Source organism: Thalassophryne amazonica, chromosome 16 (assembly GCF_902500255.1).
Source record: "Thalassophryne amazonica chromosome 16, fThaAma1.1, whole genome shotgun sequence".
NCBI classification, from domain to species: domain Eukaryota; kingdom Metazoa; phylum Chordata; class Actinopteri; order Batrachoidiformes; family Batrachoididae; genus Thalassophryne; species Thalassophryne amazonica.
In genome coordinates this window covers 39,231,567-39,250,941 of record NC_047118.1, presented here as the reverse complement: position 1 = coordinate 39,250,941, position 19,375 = coordinate 39,231,567, and the positions used below count along the sequence as shown (strand labels likewise).

At 40.9% G+C, this 19,375-nt stretch overlaps 1 protein-coding gene across 5 annotated transcripts in view; it reads left to right on the top strand.

Moving 5' to 3' along the window:
• LOC117527479 (TRIO and F-actin-binding protein-like) overlaps positions 1-6,198 on the top strand; it is a 53,376-nt gene extending 47,178 nt beyond the window's left edge. For 2 of the 5 annotated variants that reach the window (XM_034189843.1, XM_034189841.1), the window contains exons 13-18: positions 576-687; positions 2,456-2,615; positions 2,968-3,069; positions 3,240-3,326; positions 4,152-4,344; positions 5,242-6,192. In XM_034189843.1, the coding sequence (XP_034045734.1) occupies positions 576-687; positions 2,456-2,615; positions 2,968-3,069; positions 3,240-3,326; positions 4,152-4,313 (623 nt within the window). In that variant the 3' untranslated portion in view covers positions 4,314-4,344; positions 5,242-6,192. Of the gene's footprint in view, positions 1-553; positions 688-2,455; positions 2,616-2,967; positions 3,070-3,239; positions 3,327-4,151; positions 4,345-4,794; positions 5,185-5,241 lie in introns of those variants that run through there. The other 3 variants (XM_034189845.1, XM_034189842.1, XR_004565540.1) reach the window with 3 other exon arrangements.
• Positions 6,199-19,375: the final 13,177 nt, after the last annotated feature.

Genomic DNA, 19,375 nt, shown 5'->3' with positions numbered 1-19,375 from the left:
GCAGAAATGTTTCTGTACCCTTCCTCATGTTTGTTCCTCAAGACAATCATGTCACAGAGGTCTATAGACAATTCATTTGACTTCATGCTGGGTTTGTACTCTGACATGAACTGTCAACTGTGAGACCTTATATGTAGACAGGTGTGTCCAAATTATGTCCAATCAACTGAATTTACCCCAGGTGGACTCCAGTTAAGCTGCAGAAACATCTCAAGGATGATCAGTGGAAACAGGATGCATCTGAGCTCAATTTTGAGCTTCATGGCAAAGGCTGTGAATAATTATGCACATGGGATTTCATAGTTTTTTGTTTGTTTGTTTTTAATAAATTAGCAAAAAAAACATTTTTTACATTGTCATTATGGGGTATTATGTGTAGAATTTTGAGGAAATAATGAGTTTCATCCATTTTGGAATAAGCCTGCAGCAAAAAATGTGGAAAAAGTGCAGCACTGTGAATACCTTTTGGATACACTGTTTACAAGCTGTTATTAAATTTATTACTCACACACATGTATTCCACAGTGTTTGTTGAGGCAATAACACTATGCAGGTTGGTGATGTTTGTGTTTTAGTGATGGAGGCATTGAAGACGGCCCACAAAGAGGAGCTGGAGAGAGAGGTTGAGAAGGTCAAGAGGTTAAGCAGTGGGATAATGGACTCTCACACCATGCGAACTCATCAACAGTAAGTAACAATCGGTTTTTGCTCATTAACTAGAGAGGCACAGTTGAATGCCAACTGTAGGTACCTTGGTATAGAAAACTGGCAGACAATGCCATTAGTCTTTTTTTTGTTTTATGTATGGTCATGTGTATTAAATGTATTCTTGTTTCATTCATCGAAAAATCTTGTTTTTTTTCTGTTCGGCAGAGGTGGGGTTTTTTTTGTTAGTAGCTTTGTGGGTGTTATTCATTCAAAAAAAAAAACTGCTTGCTTTCCTTTTGCTTTGCTCCTTGCTTTGCTTTACATGAATTCACAAACTCATCCTCAAACAAATGTAGGCTCTGCTTTTAACAAACATATTTTCTGATTAATATGCAAATTTGCACTTTTTATTGTCTGTGTAAAGCTTTTCAAACAATATTTTATGATTCTTTGTAAGCAGTATGCAGTGGTGCAGGTGGATAAGTGGATAAGGACCTACCCTGCCAACATGTAGACCTCGGTTGAAATCCCGCTCATGCCACCTGTCTGTGTCCTTGAACAATACAGTTATTCTGTATAGTCTCAGCATGGTGGCTTAGTGGTTAGCACTGTTGACTCACAGCGAGAAATTCATGGGGTTGATTCCCACCTGTGGCCTTTCTGGATGGAATTTGTATGTTCTCCTTGTGTTTGTGTGGGTTCTCTCCGAGTACTCTGGCTTCCTCCTGCATCCAAAGACATGCAGGTTAGATAGATAGGAAACTCTAAATTGTCCGTAGGTGTGCATGCGGGTGTGAATGTGTCTATTTTTGGCCCTGTGACAGACTAGTGTCCTGTCCAGTGTGTACCCCGCCTCACGCTCTATGACTGCTGGGGTAGGCTCCAGCCCCCCTTTGACCTGATCTTGTAAAAGCAGTTGAAGATGAGCATGCACGTGTCTCAGTCCACCCATCCGTAAATGGGTACCGGCCTTGGCTGGGGAAGTAGCCAGTTTTGGACTGGCGTCCTGTCTAGGGTAAGTTATAGACTCTCATCTGCTTCAGGGTCTGTATAGGACTTATACATTGCCTCGGTTACACAAATTGTAGATTCCAAAACAATCTAGGGTTCCTTGTCCAAGCAGAACTGTTACCACAGTGGTCACTGGCTTCTGTTTAGCACTTTTGGAATGTAGACTGATTTGGTCATGGTTCACTTTTCCTTTTGTGAGTTTGTCAGAACTGCTGGCTCTGTGTTGTTGCAGTGGCTGCTACTGGAACCCCCATTTTAAGGCTTATCTGGGCCACCTATTGTACGACTCACTCTGCAAAGCTCTTGTTGGTTTTTGTGGTTATTTGTCATGTGGAAGTAAAACTGGTTTGAAACCACAGTCGGAAATTATTTCCTCATGAAATTGGACTAACATTTTGTTGTTTTCTTGCTCTGTGCTTTTTACAACATTTTGTTGTTTGTGATGTTACTGTAAAGCGAACAGAAAGCAGGGACAGTAAAATTCAGTCTGGAAAAGCACTTTAAAGCATTTTGAATAAAGCAAGACTCTGAAGGATCCAACATCCTGTTAAATGTTTCCATTTGCTTTGGTTGTTTGTGCACTTATTCTTATCAAAGCTTATGACCCACAAGTGGTATTGTTGTTGTTGCTTGTATACTTCTGAATTTTTGTACTTAAGTGTGTGTTTGACAGTGGACACAGTGTGTCATAAACCAGGTTTTACTCTGCAGTGTTCCTGCTGTCTGTCTGTGGTTTAGGCAGGATCAAATTTGTGAGATGAATATTTACACTGTTGTTCTCATGCGCTTTCTTCAGGGCTGAAACGCAGACCCTGCAAAGAGAGCTGGCCGGACTGTCTGAGCGCTACTCTCAGAAATGTCTGGAGCTAAACAGAGCTGAGCAGAACAACGCCGAGCGGGAGAGAGAGATCAGCCGCAAGGAGAGAGATATGGAGCAGCTGAGGAAAGAAAACCAGGTTTGCTCAAGGTTCTCACAGTGTTCTAACATGCTCGGAATAAAAAGTTAAACTTCCAGTGTTGTCTAAATGAACACTGGAGGCAGTAAGATGTTTGCTACCTGTACAAAGACGGCTGATTGTTTTTGTATTTTTGTAGACTTGTGATGATGGCTAACATAAGCATTCACAAAATTGTCATTGAATTTGATCTCAAGCAGTCATGAATATCTGTTGTACAACATTTCTTTGACTGTTCTTTTTTTTGGGAGCCTGGATGTGATCCGTATGCATTCACAAAAATAGTTCTTCACTGCTTGGTCGTCACAATTCCAATTTGTGTGAGTAACCCTTAAAGTAGTTTTCTCTTCAGGACTTGAAGAACCGTTTGATGGCTGAGATGAGCCGCATGCGCTCCACCATCACAGATCAGGGGACAGATGACAACCGAAATAAAAACACCTGTGAATTACAGGTAAAGTTACTGAAGGCCTGTAAAGTTACACCATCAGTTTCTTTACAAGTAAAGAAACTGATGGCGGACCAAGCAAAATGTTGAGTTTGTAATAAAGCAGTGAAACACTTTTGTTTGAGGCCAAATAATTATATGGGTACTGAACTTAAATATTGTCATTTGTCTGTCAGGTTCTCCTCAGAGTAAAAGAAAATGAGATCGAGTACTTGCATAAGGAGATCAGCTGTCTAAGAAACGAACTACAGTTCCTAAGCTCGGTACTGTGTGTGTGTGTGTGTGTGTGTGTGTGTGTGTGTGTGTGTGTGTGTGTGTGTGTGTGCGCGCGCGCGCGCGCGCATTCGTTTGTTCATATGTTTGTGCAAGAATGTGCTTTTTTGTTTTTCCTTAAACCCTCAACTTGTATGAGCAACACTGAATTTTAACCCTCACATCTTTGAACAAGGATTTGATTAACTTGCTTATTGCCTTGAAGCATTCAAAAAATTGCTACAAATTCCAAAGCTCTCCTGGCTTATAGAAAAATAATGAGCCAAAGTTGATTTTTTTATGGGTAACAAAAAGCCTTTTATGTATAAGTAGGGGAGGTGATGGTCTAGTGGTTAAGGTGTTGGACTTGAGTCCAGAAGATCATGGGTTCAAATCCCCGCCTGACTGGAAAATCACTAAGGGCTCTTGGGCAAGGCCTTTAATCCCCTAGTTGCTCCCGGTGTGTAGTGAGTGCCTTGTATGGCAGCACACTGACATCAGGGTGAATGTGAGGCATAACTGTAAAGCACTTTGAGCGTCTGATGCAGATGGAAAAGCGCTATATACGCAGTCCATTTACCATTTATGTCTTTGTACTTATCTAATCTAAAATTAGTAACTTTGTCAGGAAATAAAAATTTTTATCATTAAAAGTGTCATAGATCTCCTCTGTAAAGAGGTCTGTGGGGTTATTTGGAGGATTTAAAAACCTAAATTTGTAATGTCTGCATTTCATCTTAAACAGTAGATTGTGGGGATAAGTGAGTGTTAGGAAAAAAACAAACATGGGAGTCTGTAGCATCCAGGCGTTAAACACGACCTCCTCTACTCTCTAGGAGAAACGGCTGGCCTGTGAGCGATATTCAGAGGTGAACGAGGAGCTGAATGGGATGAAGGGCCGGAGTGAGCGGGAGATCCAGAGTCTGAAGGAGCATTTGAGGCTAGCCATGGCTGCTTTGCAGGAAGGCCAAATGCTGGGCAACAGTCTGGACCACTGAGAGTCTGCGGCTGGTTCTACCACTGCAACAGGTGTGAACAAATGCAAAACAGACGGGGAAACTCAAATGACAAAAGTCACAACTGTCTGGTATCCACATAACTTCCTGTTATGGCTCACCACATCAGATCATCTGTCTCACTGTCCCCTGTGTCTTTGTCTGTCACACTGATCATCTGTGTGTCCACCCATCACTACATCCAGACACTGTCAATTTGTTATGCATCATGTCTCTCAGCATCATCAGCCCTGCCTCCTTTTTTTTTTGTTTATCAACACCATCACCTCCAAATCATACAGCATGGCTACCTTCTTGTAAGCTTGATCCCTCTGTCTGATAAGAAGAGAAATTCTCCTGTTATTCAAGTTCATGTGCATCTCCCATTCACTTTATTTTATTTATTGCGTCACCTTCGTTCTTGTACTTTCCTCTACTTCCTCATTCTGTCACCAAGTCTCCTTGTCTTCCTTTGCCTGTCCAGATGTCACACCAGGTACCTTTCTAGCTGTCTTCCTCTCCAAGTCTGCAGTAGGTATCCACTCATCTGGATGCTCTTCACCGCCACCCAGTGCCCAGTTCATCTCCTCCCTGAATTTCACGACAGTCTCCCTCCCTCAGCGTCTGCCATCTGATTCTTGGTTCAGCTCTCACCATCTTTCTCTTTATCACCTCCAAAGTCATTTAATCTCTTCCTTCAGTATTCCTCAAGCTCCATTTCTTCTCCCATCCACACTGTGATTTGGCATCCACACCAACACAGTTAATTAGGACTCATCTGTGAAAATAAATGGCTGGAAATAAATATTTACCTAAAATCAGTAGAAGGTCTCATGTTGTATTAATTGTTGCTGAACTTTTTGTCTGCTGTCATGACTCTTTTTTTTTTTTTTTTTTTTTTTTTTTTTTCTCCCCCCCCCCCCCCCTCCAGGTTTTTCTAGTGACTGAAATGATGAGGCACAAATGCAGAAAAGGCTATTGGACTTGTAAAATTCTGGCTGTCGGGGCCACGATGGTGCCTTAGCTTTCAATCATTCTGCCAATAAGCAGCACACAGCAGCTCTTACATTCTTTAATCACACTGGGCCACATATAAAACTGCACTTTTCATTTTTTACTTTAGCATTTGCTTCTGTGAATACACGCATGTGTGAGTGCATTTTGTCTGAAAACTGGATTATTTTATCTTTTTTTGTGAGGATGTTTGATTAAAGGAACAGCTGAGACTTCATTCTGCCTCTAAATGCTTTTCGGATAAACCTGTAATTGTCTGCCACCTGAGGCACCAGCAGTTAAAACTTTGAGAAGTGGAGTTATTGCAGGTTTTTTGTTTTTTGACAGCATTTGAGTTATATTTACTCTGTAAATGGCACCCATTTCTGTAGAAATGGTTTGATAATTTGCTGTTTTTTATGTAACATTTGTGCTTTCTGTAGAATATCTTTGTGAATAACATTATGGGGGAGAAAACTGCTTTTGGATTACATAAATGTGCAGCATGTTTATAATTCCTGGCACGGTGAATAGGGAGCTAATCTGTGTGTTTGCATATAAACAGTTCATTGTGGAAATGCTTGTAAAGCTGTTGAATGAATGTTGTCTTGCACCAAATTTATTTTAAAATAATCCTGCCTGAAAAATGACAACTATGCAGATCGGGTCTCTCTCTTCGCATTTACTTGGTATTCATTTGCTGTCAATACAACACGACATATGTTGCATCAATGAGCCAATATTTTTTAATAGATCTTGTATATTGTGATACATTAATTTAGCTACCTGCCTTTTTGAAAGCATTTTCATATTTAATGTACTGTAGAGCGTGTATCATCTTTGTAAATTCTCCATATTTTTGCAGTCAATAAAATGTTGAGCTGTTTCTGTATGATGCAGTTCAGAGATTTGCATTGGCTTTGGAATCAATTCTTATATCATGAAAACATGGACAAACACTTCAGTGGGAACTAAATATTTTAAATGTGATTCCTTATATGTTTGAAACTGTAAATGCATATGTGCAGCCCCAATTCCATTGGGACGTTGTGTAAAATGTAAATAAAAACAGAATACAATGATTTGCAAATCCTCTTCAACCTATATTCAATTGAATACGCCACAAACACAAGATATTTAATGTTCAAACTGATAAACTTTATTGTTTTTGTGCAAATATTTGCTCATTTTGAAATGGATACCTGCAACATATTTCAAAAAAGTTGGGACAGTGGTATGTTTACAACTGTTAACATCACCTTTCCTTCTAACAACACTCAATAAGCGTTTGGGAACTGAGGATACTAATTGTTGAAGCTTTGTAGGTTGAATTCTTTCCCATTCTTGCTAGATGTACAACTTCAGTTGTTGAACAGTCCGGGGTCTCTGTCGTATTTTGCGCTTCATAATGTGCCACATATTTTCAGTGGGTGACAGGTCTGGACTGCAGGCAGGCCAGTCTAGTACCTGCACTCTTTTACTACGAAGCCACGCTGTTGTAACACATGCAGAATGTGGCTTGGCATCGTCTTGCTGAAAGCAGGGACGTTTCTGAAAAAGACGTTGCTTGGATGGCAGCATGTGTTGCTCCAAAACCTGGATGTACCTTTCAACATTGATGGTGCCATCACCAGTGATGCCGGTAACACGTTACTTAGTAATGCGTTACTCTAATCTAACCACTTTTTTTTAGTAACGAGCAATCTAACGCGTTAATCTTTCCAAATAAGTAATCAGATAAAAGTTACTTCTCCAAGTCACTGTGCGTTACTATTATTTTTGCATTGTGGGTCGATAGCAGCATTAAACTTGGTCCGTGGGCAGGAGGTCGGGGTTCGACTGCACTGCCCACTTTAAGCAAGCTGTGAGCTTTTCATCCGTGGTTTTCTGGCGCAGCTACGACTCGTCCTCACCTCTTAGAGCGGTGACAATAGCACACCTGCACTGAGCTTTACAAAGACATCTTTGCTTTTTTTTTTTTTTTTCTCCTTTATTTAGAATTCTGAGCTGAGCCGCTCCGTATCTGCTCGCTAAAAACAGCTGATCCTCCAACACGTCAGCAACTAACACCATTTTCCACTCAAATGCACCTAAACTCTTTTTCTGAGGACCACATGATGTGAAAACGCAATGAAACTTTCTTACCTGTAAATCTGGTCATGTTTTCTGCATAAATAAATGTTATCCATTCTTTGTGCTCAAACGCCAAAGCAGGGGCGAATCCAGATGGAATGGGGGCGTGGGGCAAGGATGCCCCCCCACAACACCCCTAGATTAAAGGTCCAATTTTGAAGCCTTTTTTTTTTTTTTTTACTACAACTACTAATACTACTTACAATAATAATTTTTACAAGTAAAATGTTCAGAGAATTTAAATGTGAAAGAATTTAAGTTACATTTATAAACAATGTAGGTTAGAAATTTCAAGTTTTACTGTCACAGTGCTGTCAACAGTTAAATATGAGGTCAAGAAAGAGGTCTTTATTTTACTTTTTATAAAACAAGCATTTATTTTCATTGAAGTCAAGAAAGGGTGACTATAAAGTGAGTTTTGACAAAAGTATTGTCATGTTGAGGTAGCAGAGGGTTGTTGTCGGCAGCTGGGGAAAGTAACTAAAAAGTAACTAGTTTTGGACTAAGTTACTAAGTTACTTTTACAATTGAGTAATCAGTAAAGTAACTAAGTTACTTTTTCAAGGAGTAATCTGTAATTGGATTACTTTTTCAAAGTAACTGGCAACACTGGCCATCACAGATGTGTAAGTTGCCCATGCCATGGTTATTAACACATCCCCATACCATCAGAGATGCTGGCTTTTGAACTTTACTCTGGTAACAATCTGGATGGTGTTTTTCACTCTTTTGTCTGGAGGACACGACTTCCATGATTTCCAAAAACAATTTGAAATGTGGACTCAGACCACAGCACACTATTCCACTTTGCGTCTGTTCATTTCAAATGAGCTTGGGCCCAGGTAAGGTGGCGGCGTTTCTGGATGTTGTTGATGTATGGCTTTCACTTTGCATGGTCAAGTTTTAACTTGCACTTGTACATATAGCGATGAACTGTGTTAACTGACAATGGTTTTCTCAAGTGTTCCTGAGCCCACGCGGTAAGATCCTTTACACAATGATGTCGGTTTTTAATGCAGTGCCGCCTGAGGGATCGAAGGTCACGAGCATTCAGTGTTGGTTTTCGGACTCGCCGCTTACATGTAGAAAGTTCTCCAGCTTCTCTGAATCTTCAGATTATGTTGTGGACTGTAGATGAAATTCCTTGCAATTGAACATTGAGAAACATTGTTAAACTGTTGGACTTTTTTTTTTTTTTCACGCAGTTGTTCACAAAGTGATCCTCACCTGATCTTTGCTTGTGAACAGCTGACCCTTTTGGGGATGCTCCTTTTATACCCAATCATGACTCACCTGTTTCCAATTAACCTGTTCACCTGTGGAATGTTCCAAACAGGTGTTCTTTGAGCATTCATCAGCTTTCCCAGTCTTTTGCTGCCCCTGTCCCAACTTTTTTGAAATGTGTTGCAGGCATCAATTTCAAAATGAGCAAACAAAAAAGTCTATCAGTTTGAACATTAAATATCTTGTCTTTGTAGTTTATTCAATTGAATATAGTTTGAAGAGGATTTGCAAAGCATTCTGTTTTTATTTACGTTTCACACAATGTCTCAATCAATTGGGGTGGTGTGATATAGTAGTGTTCAGAATAATACTAGTGCTATGTGACTAAAAAGATTAAACCAGGTTTTGAGTATATTTATTGTCACATGGGAAACAAAGTACCAGCAGATTCAGTAGATTCTCACAAATCCAACACCAAGCATTCATGATATGCACACTTTAAAGGCTATGAAATAATAAGAATAATAGTAGTATGGCATTCAGTCAGTGAGTTCGTCAATTTTGTGGAACAAACAGGTGTGAATCAGGTGTCCCCTATTTAAGGATGAAGCCGGCATCTGTTGAACATGCTTTTCTCTTTGAAAGCCTGAGGAAAATGCGATGTTCAAGACATTGTTCAGAAGAACAGTGTAATTTGATGTACAAAGTTGATTGGAGAGGGGAAAACTTACACGCAGGTGCAAAAAATTATAGGCTGTTCATCTACAATGATCTCCAATGCTTTAAAATGGACAAAAAACCAGAGACGTGTGGAAGAAAACGGAAAACAACCATCAAAATGGATAGAAGAATAACCAGAATGGCAAAGGCTCACCCATTGATCAGCTCCAGGATGATCAAAGACAGTCTGGAGTTACCTGTAAGTGTTGTGACAGAAGACGCCTGTGTGAAGCTAATTTATTTGCAAGAATCCCCTGCAAAGTCCCTCTGTTAAATAAAAGACGTGCAGAAGATGTTACAATTTGCCAAAGAACACATCAACCAGCCTAAAGAGAAATGGAGGAATATTTTGTGGACTGATGAGAGTGATATTGTTCTTTTTGGGTCCAAGGACCGCAGACAGTTTGTGAGACGACCCCCAAACTCTGAATTCAAGCCACAGTTTACAGTGAAGCATGGTGGTGCAAGCATCATGATAAATCAATTTTATTTATATAGCGCCAAATCACAACAAACAGTTGCCCCAAGGAGCTTTATATTGTAAGGCAAGGCCATACAATAATTACGGAAAAACCCCAACGGTCAAAACGACCCCCTGTGAGCAAGCACTTGGCAACAGTGGGAAGGAAAAACTCCCTTTTAACAGGAAGAAATCTCCAGCAGAATCAGGCTCAGGGAGGGGCAGTCTTCTGCTGGGACTGGTTGGGGCTGAGGGGAGAGAATCAGGAAAAAGACATGCTGTGGAGGGGAGCAGAGATCAATCACTAATGATTAAATGCAGAGTGGTGCATACAGAGCAAAAAGAGAAAGAAACACTCGGTGCATCATGGGAACCCCCCAGCAGTCTAAGTCTATAGCAGCATAACTAAGGGATGGTTCAGGGTCACCTGATCCAGCCCTAACTATAAGCTTTAGCAAAAAGGAAAGTTTTAAGCCTAATCTTAAAAGTAGAGAGGGTGTCTGTCTCCCTGATCTGAATTGGGAGCTGGTTCCACAGGAGAGGAGCCTGAAAGCTGAAGGCTCTGCCTCCCATTCTACTCTTAAAAACCCTAGGAACTACAAGTAAGCTTGCAGTCTGAGAGCAAAGCGCTCTATTGGGGTGATATGGTACTATGAGGTCCCTAAGATAAGATGGGACCTGATTATTCAAAACCTTATAAGAAGAAGAATTTTAAATTCTATTCTAGAATTAACAGGAAGCCAATGAAGAGAGGCCAATATGGGTGAGATATGCTCTCTCCTTCTAGTCCCTGTTAGCACTCTAGCTGCAGCATTTTGAATTAACTGAAGGCTTTTCAGGGAACTTTTAGGACAACCTGATAATAATGAATTACAATAGTCCAGCCTAGAGGAAATAAATGCATGAGTTTTTCAGCATCACTCTGAGACAAGACCTTTCTAATTTTAGAGATACTGCGCAAATGCAAAAAAGCAGTCCTACATATTTGTTTAATATGCACATTGAATGACATATCCTGATCAAAAATGACTCCAAGATTTCTCACAGTATTACTAGAGGTCAGGGTAATGCCATCCAGAGTAAGGATCTGGTTAGACACCATGTTTCTAAGATTTGTGGGGCCAAGTACAATAACTTCAGTTTTATCTGAGTTTAAAAGCAGGAAATTAGAGGTCATCCATGTCTTTATGTCTGTAAGACAGTCCTGCAGTTTAGCTAATTGGTGTGTCCTCTGGCTTCATGGATAGATAAAGCTGGGTATCATCTGCGTAACAATGAAAATTTAAGCAATGCCGTCTAATAATACTGCCTAAGGGAAACGTGTATAAAGTGAATCAAATTGGTCCTAGCACAGAACCTTGTGGAACTCCATAATTAACCTTAGTCTGTGAAGAAGATTCCCCATTTACATGAACAAATTGTAATCTATTAGATAAATATGATTCAAACCACTGCAGCGCAGTGCCTTTAATACCTATGGCATGCTCTAATCTCTGTAATAAAATTATATGGTCAACAGTATCAAAAGCAGCACTGAGGTCTAACAGAACAAACACAGAGATGAGTCCACTGTCTGAGGCCATAAGAAGATCAATCAATCAATCAATCAACCTTTTTTTATATAGCGCCAAATCACAACAAACAGTTGCCCCAAGGCGCTTTATATTGTAAGGCAAGGCCACACAATAATTATGAAAAACCCCAACGGTCAAAACGACCCCCTGTGAGCAAGCACCTGGCTACAGTGGGAAGGAAAAACTCCCTTTTAACAGGAAGAAACCTCCAGCAGAACCAGGCTCAGGGAGGGGCAGTCTTCTGCTGAGACTGGCTGGGGCCGAGGGAAAGAACCAGGAAAAAGACATGCTGTGGAAGGGGGCAGAGATCGATCACTAATGATTAAATGCGGAGTGATGCATACAGAGCAAAAAGAGAAAGAAACAGTGCATCATGGGAACCCCCCCACAGTCTACGTCTAAAGCAGCATAACCAAGGGATAGTCCAGGGTCACCTGATCCAGCCCTAACTATAAGCCTTAGCGAAAAGGAAAGTTTTAAGCCTAATCTTAAAAGTAGAGAGGGTATCTGTCTCCCTGATCTGAATTGGGAGCTGGTTCCACAGGAGAGGAGCCTGAAAGCTGAAGGCTCTGCCTCCCATTCTACTCTTACAAACCCTAGGAACTACAAGTAAGCCTGCAGTCTGACAGCGAAGCGCTCTAATGGGGTAATATGGTACTACGAGGTCCCTAAGATAAGATGGGACCTGATTATTCAAAACTTTATAAGTAAGAAGAAGAATTTTAAATTCTATTCTAGAATTAACAGGAAGCCAATGAAGAGAGGCCAACACGGGTGAGATATGCCCTCTCCTGCTAGTCCCCGTCAGTACTCTAGCTGCAGCATTCTGAATCAACTGAAGGCTTTTTAGGGAACTTTTAGGACAACCTGATAATAATGAATTACAATAGTCCAGCCTAGAGGAAATAAATGCATGAATTAGTTTTTCAGCATCACTCTGAGACAAGACCTTTCTGATTTTAGAGATATTGCGTAAATGCAAAAAGGCAGTCCTACATATTTGTTTAATATGCGCTTTGAATGACATATCCTGATCAAAAATGACTCCAAGATTTCTCACAGTATTACTAGAGGTCAGGGAAATGCCATCCAGAGTAAAGATCTGGTTAGAGACCATGCTTCTAAGATTTGTGGGGCCAAGTACAATAACTTCAGTTTTATCTGAGTTTAAAAGCAGGAAATTAGAGGTCATCCATGTCTTTATGTCTGTAAGACAATCGTGCAGTTTAGCTAATTGGTGTGTGTCCTCTGGTTTCATGGATAGATAAAGCTGGGTATCATCTGCGTAACAATGAAAATTTAAGCAATACCGTCTAATAATACTGCCTAAGGGAAGCATGTATAAAGTGAATAAAATTGGTCCTAGCACAGAACCTTGTGGAATTCCATAATTAACTTTAGTCCGTGAAGAAGATTCCCCATTTACATGAACAAACTGTAATCTATTAGACAAATATGATTCAAACCACCGCAGCGCAGTGCCCTTAATACCTATGACATGCTCTAATCTCTGTAATAGAATTTTATGGTCAACAGTATCAAAAGCAGCACTGAGGTCCAACAGAACAAGCACAGAGATAAGTCCACTGTCCGAAGCCATAAGAAGATCATTTGTAACCTTCACTAATGCTGTTTCTGTACTATGATGAATTCTAAAACCTGACTGAACCTCTTCAAATAGACCATTCCTCTGCAGGTGATCAGTTAGCTGTTTTACAACTACCCTCTCAAGAATCTTTGAGAGAAAAGGAAGGTTGGAGATTGGCCTATAATTAGCTAAGATAGCTGGGTCAAGTGATGGCTTTTTAAGTAATGGTTTAATTACTGCCACCTTAAAAGCCTGTGGTACATAGCCAACTAACAAGATAAGTTGATCATATTTAAGATTGAAGCATTAAATAATGGTAGGACTTCCTTGAGCAGCCTGGCAGGAATGGGGTCTAATAAACATGTTGATGGTTTGGATGAAGTAACTAATGAAAATAACTCAGACAGAACAATCGGAGAGAAAGAGTCTAACCAAATACCGGCATCACTGAAAGCAGCCAAAGATAACGATACATCTTTGGGATGATTATGAGTAATTTTTTCTCTAATAGTCAAAATTTTGTTAGCAAAGAAAGTCATGAAGTCATTACTAGTTAAAGTTAATGGAATACTCAGCTCAATAGAGCTCTGACTCTTTGTCAGCCTGGCTACAGTGCTGAAGAGAAACCTGGGGTTGTTCTTATTTTCTTCAATTAGTGATGAGTAGAAAGATGTCCTAGCTTTACGGAGGGCTTTTTTATAGAGCAACAAACTCTTTTTCCAGGCTAAGTGAAGATCTTCTAAATTAGTGAGACGCCATTTCCTCTCCAACTTACGGGTTATCTGCTTTAAGCTACGAGTTTGTGAGTTATACCACGGAGTCAGACACTTCTGATTTAAAGCTCTCTTTTTCAGAGGAGCTACAGCATCCAAAGTTGTCTTCAATGAGGATGTAAAACTATTGATGAGATACTCTAACTCCCTTACAGAGTTTAGGTAGCTACTCTGCTCTGTGTTGGTATATGACATTAGAGAACATAAAGAAGGAATCATATCTTTAAACCTAGTTACAGCGCTTTCTGAAAGACTTCTAGTGTAATGAAACTTATTCCCCACTGCAGGGTAGTCCATCAGGGTAAATGTAAATGTTATTAAAAAATGATCAGACAGAAGGGAGTTTTCAGGGAATACTGTTAAGTCTTCTATTTCCATACCATAAGTCAAAACAAGATCTAAGATATGATTAAAGTGGTGGGTGGACTCATTTACTTTTGAGCAAAGCCAATAGAGTCTAATAATAGATTAAATGCAGTGTTGAGGCTGTCATTCTCAGCATCTGTGTGGATGTTAAAATCGCCCACTATAAGTATCTTATCTGAGCTAAGCACTAAGTCAGACAGAAGGTCTGAAAATTCACAGAGAAACTCACAGTAACGACCAGGTGGACGATAGATAATAACAAATAAACTGGTTTTTGGGACTTCCAATTTGGATGGAAAAGACTAAGAGACAAGCTTTCAAATGAATTAAAGCTCTGTCTAGGTTTTTGATTAATTAATAAGCTGGAATGGAAGATTGCTGCTAATCCTCCGCCCCGGCCCGTGCTACGAGCATTCTGACAGTTAGTGTGACTCGGGGGTGTTGACTCATTTAAACTAACATATTCATCCTGCTGTAACCAGGTTTCTGTAAGGCAGAATAAATCTATACGTTGATCAATTATTATATTTACCAACAGGGACTTAGAAGAGAGAGACCTAATGTTTAATAGACCACATTTAACTGTTTTAGTCTGTGGTGCAGTTGAAGGTGCTATATTATTTTTTCTTTTTGAATTTTTTTGCTTAAATAGATTTTTGTTGGTTATTGGTGGTCTGGGAGCAGGCACCGTCTCTACGGGGATGGGGTAATGAGGGGATGGCAGGGGGAGAGAAGCTGCAGAGAGGTGTGTAAGACCACAGCTCTGCCTCCTGGTCCCAACGCTAGACAGTCACAGTTTAGAGGATCCAAGAAAATTGGCCAGATTTCTAGAAATGAGAGCTGCTCCATCTAAAGTGGGATGGATGCCGTCTCTCCTAACAAGACCAGGTTTTCCCCAGAAGCTTTGCCAATTATCTATGAAGCCCACCTCATTTTTTGGACACCACTCAGACAGCCAGCAATTCAAGGAGAACATGCGGCTAAACATGTCACTCCCGGTCTGATTGGGGAGGGGCCCAGAGAAAACAACAGAGTCCGACATTGTTTTTGCAAAGTTACACACCGATTTAATGTTAATTTTAGTGACCTCCGATTGGCGTAACCGAGTGTCATTACTGCCGACGTGAATTACAATCTTACCAAATTTACGCTTAGCCTTAGCCAGCAGTTTCAAATTTCCTTCAATGTCGCCTGCTCTGGCCCCCGGAAGACAATTGACTATGGTTGCTGGTGTCGCTAACTTCACATTTCTCAAAATAGAGTCGCCAATAACCAGAGTTTGATCCTCGGCGAGTGTATCGTCGAGTGGGGAAAAACGGTTAGAGATGTGAACGGGTTGACGGTGTACACGGGGCTTCTGTTTAGGGCTACGCTTCCTCCTCACAGTCACCCAGTCAGCCTGCTTTCCCGACTGCACGGGATCTGCCAGGGGGGAACTAACGGCGGCTAAGCTACCTTGGTCCGCACCGACTACAGGGGCCTGGCTAACTGTAGAATTTTCCACGGTGCGGAGCCGAGTCTCCAATTCGCCCAGCCTGGCCTCCAAAGCTACGAATAAGCTGCACTTATTACAAGTACCATTACTGCTAAAGGAGGCCGAGGAATAACTAAACATTTCACAACCAGAGCAGAAAAGTGCGGGAGAGACAGGAGAAGCCGCCATGCTAAATCGGCTAAGAGCTAGTAGCTACGCTAAGCTAGCGGATTCCTAAAAACACGCAAAGTGAATAATGTATAAATAATTTAGAGGTGATTCAGCAGAAGGAGTGCTTTAGTTAAGGCACCAGACAGGCCATGAAGCAACACAAGTAACGCACGACAACAGTGGTAAAAAATAAAATAGAAATCCACTGGACAGGCTGTGGAGCAGCACAGGTAACACACGACAACAGTGGTAAAAAATAAAATAAAAATCCACTGGACAGGCTGTGGAGCAGCACAGGTAACGCACGACAACAGTGGTAAAAATAAAATAAAAATCCACTGGACAGGCTGTGGAGCAGCACAGGTAACACACGACAACAGTGGTAAAAATAAAATAAAAATCCACTGGACAGGCTGTGGAGCAGCACAGGTAACACACGACAACAGTGGTAAAAATAAAATAAAAATCCACTAGACAGGCTGTGGAGCAGCACAGGTAACACACGACAACAGTGGTAAAAATAAAATAAAAATCCACTGGACAGGCTGTGGAGCAGCACAGGTAACACACGACAACAGTGGTAAAAATAAAATAAAAATCCACTGGACAGGCTGTGGAGCAGCACAGGTAACACACGACAACAGTGCTAAAAAATAAAATAAAAATCCACTGGACAGGCTGTGGAGCAGCACAGGTAACACACGACAACAGTGGTAAAAATAAAATAAAAATCCACTGGACAGGCTGTGGAGCAGCACAGGTAACACACGACAACAGTGGTAAAAAAAATAAATAAAATAAAAATCCACTGGACAGGCTGTGGAGCAGCACAGGTAACGCACGACAACAGTGGTAAAAAATAAAATAAAAATCCACTGGACAGGCTGTGGAGCAGCACAGGTAACGCACGACAACAGTGGTAAAAAATAAAATAAAAATCCACTGGACAGGCTGTGGAGCAGCACAGGTAACGCACGACAACAGTGGTAAAAATAAAATAAAAATCCACTGGACAGGCTGTGGAGCAGCACAGATAACACACGACAACAGTGCTAAAAAATAAAATAAAAATCCACTGGACAGGCTGTGGAGCAGCACAGGTAACACACGACAACAGTGCTAAAAAAAATAAAATAAAAATCCACTGGACAGGCTGTGGAGCAGCACAGGTAACGCACGACAACAGTGGTAAAAATAAAATAAAAATCCACTGGACAGGCTGTGGAGCAGCACAGATAACACACGACAACAGTGGTTAAAAATAAAATAAAAATCCACTGGACAGGCTGTGGAGCAGCACAGGTAACACACGACAACAGTGGTAAAAAATAAAATAAAAATCCACTGGACAGGCTGTGGAGCAGCACAGGTAACACACGACAACAGTGGTAAAAAATAAAATAAAAATCCACTAGACAGGCTGTGGAGCAGCACAGGTAACACACGACAACAGTGGTAAAAAATAAAATAAAAATCCACTGGACAGGCTGTGGAGCAGCACAGGTAACACACGACAACAGTGGTAAAAAATAAAATAAAAATCCACTAGACAGGCTGTGGAGCAGCACAGGTAACACACGACAACAGTGGTAAAAAATAAAATAAAAATCCACTGGACAGGCTGTGGAGCAGCACAGGTAACGCACGACAACAGTGGTAAAAATAAAATAAAAATCCACTGGACAGGCTGTGGAGCAGCACAGATAACACACGACAACAGTGGTTAAAAATAAAATAAAAATCCACTGGACAGGCTGTGGAGCAGCACAGGTAACACACGACAACAGTGGTAAAAAATAAAATAAAAATCCACTGGACAGGCTGTGGAGCAGCACAGGTAACACACGACAACAGTGGTAAAAAATAAAATAAAAATCCACTAGACAGGCTGTGGAGCAGCACAGGTAACACACGACAACAGTGGTAAAAAATAAAATAAAAATCCACTGGACAGGCTGTGGAGCAGCACAGGTAACACACGACAACAGTGGTAAAAAATAAAATAAAAATCCACTAGACAGGCTGTGGAGCAGCACAGGTAACACACGACAACAGTGGTAAAAAATAAAATAAAAATCCACTAGACAGGCTGTGGAGCAGCACAGGTAACGCACGACAACAGTGCTAAAATAAAATAAAAATCCACTAGACAGGCTGTGGAGCAGCACAGGTAACGCACGACAACAGTGCTAAAAAATCCACTGAACAGGCTGTGGAGCAGCACAGGTAACACACGACAACAGTGCTAAAATAAAATAAAAATCCACTGAACAGGCTGTGGAGCAGCACAGGTAACACACGACAACAGTGCTAAAATAAAATAAAAATCCACTGAACAGGCTGTGGAGCAGCACAGGTAACGCACGACAACAGTGCTAAAATAAAATAAAAATCCACTGAACAGGCTGTGGAGCAGCACAGGCAACGCACGACAACAGTGCTAAAAAATAAAATAAAAATCCACTGGACAGGCTGTGGAGCAGCACAGGTAACGCACGACAACAGTGCTAAAAAATAAAATAAAAATCCACTGAACAGGCTGTGGAGCAGCACAGATAACGCACGACAACAGTGCTAAAAAATTAAATAAAAATCCACTGGACAGGCTGTGGAGCAGCACAGGTAACACACGACAACAGTGCTAAAATAAAATAAAAATCCACTGAACAGGCTGTGGAGCAGCACAGATAACACACGACAACAGTGCTAAAAAATAAAATAAAAATCCACTGGACAGGCTGTGGAGCAGCACAGGTAACACACGACAACAGTGCTAAAAAATAAAATAAAAATCCACTGAACAGGCTGTGGAGCAGCACAGGTAACGCACGATAACAGTGCTAAAATAAAATAAAAATCCACTGAACAGGCTGTGGAGCAGCACAGGTAACACACGACAACAGTGCTAAAATAAAATAAAAATCCACTAGGCAGGCTGTGGAGCAGCACAGGTAATGCACGACAACAGTGCTAAAAAATAAAATAAAAATCCACTGAACAGGCTGTGGAGCAGCACAGGTAACGCACGACAACAGTGCTAAAAAATAAAATAAAAATCCACTGGACAGGCTGTGGAGCAGCACAGGTAACGCACGACAACAGTGCTAAAAAATAAAATAAAAATCCACTGGACAGGCTGTGGAGCAGCACAGGTAACGCACGACAACAGCGCTAAAATAAAATAAAAATCCACTAGACAGGCTGTGGAGCAGCACAGGTAACACACGATAACAGCGCTAAAATAAAATAAAAATCCACTAGACAGGCTGTGGAGCAGCACAGGTAACACACGACAACAATGCTAAAATAAAATAAAAATCCACTAGGCAGGCTGTGGAGCAGCACAGGTAACGCACGACAACAGCGCTAAAATAAAATAAAAATCCACTAGACAGGCTGTGGAGCAGCACAGGTAACACACGATAACAGCGCTAAAATAAAATAAAAATCCACTAGACAGGCTGTGGAGCAGCACAGGTAACACACGACAACAGTGCTAAAATAAAATAAAAATCCACTGGACAGGCTGTGGAGCAGCACAGGTAACACACGACAACAGTGCTAAAAAATAAAATAAAAATCCACTGGA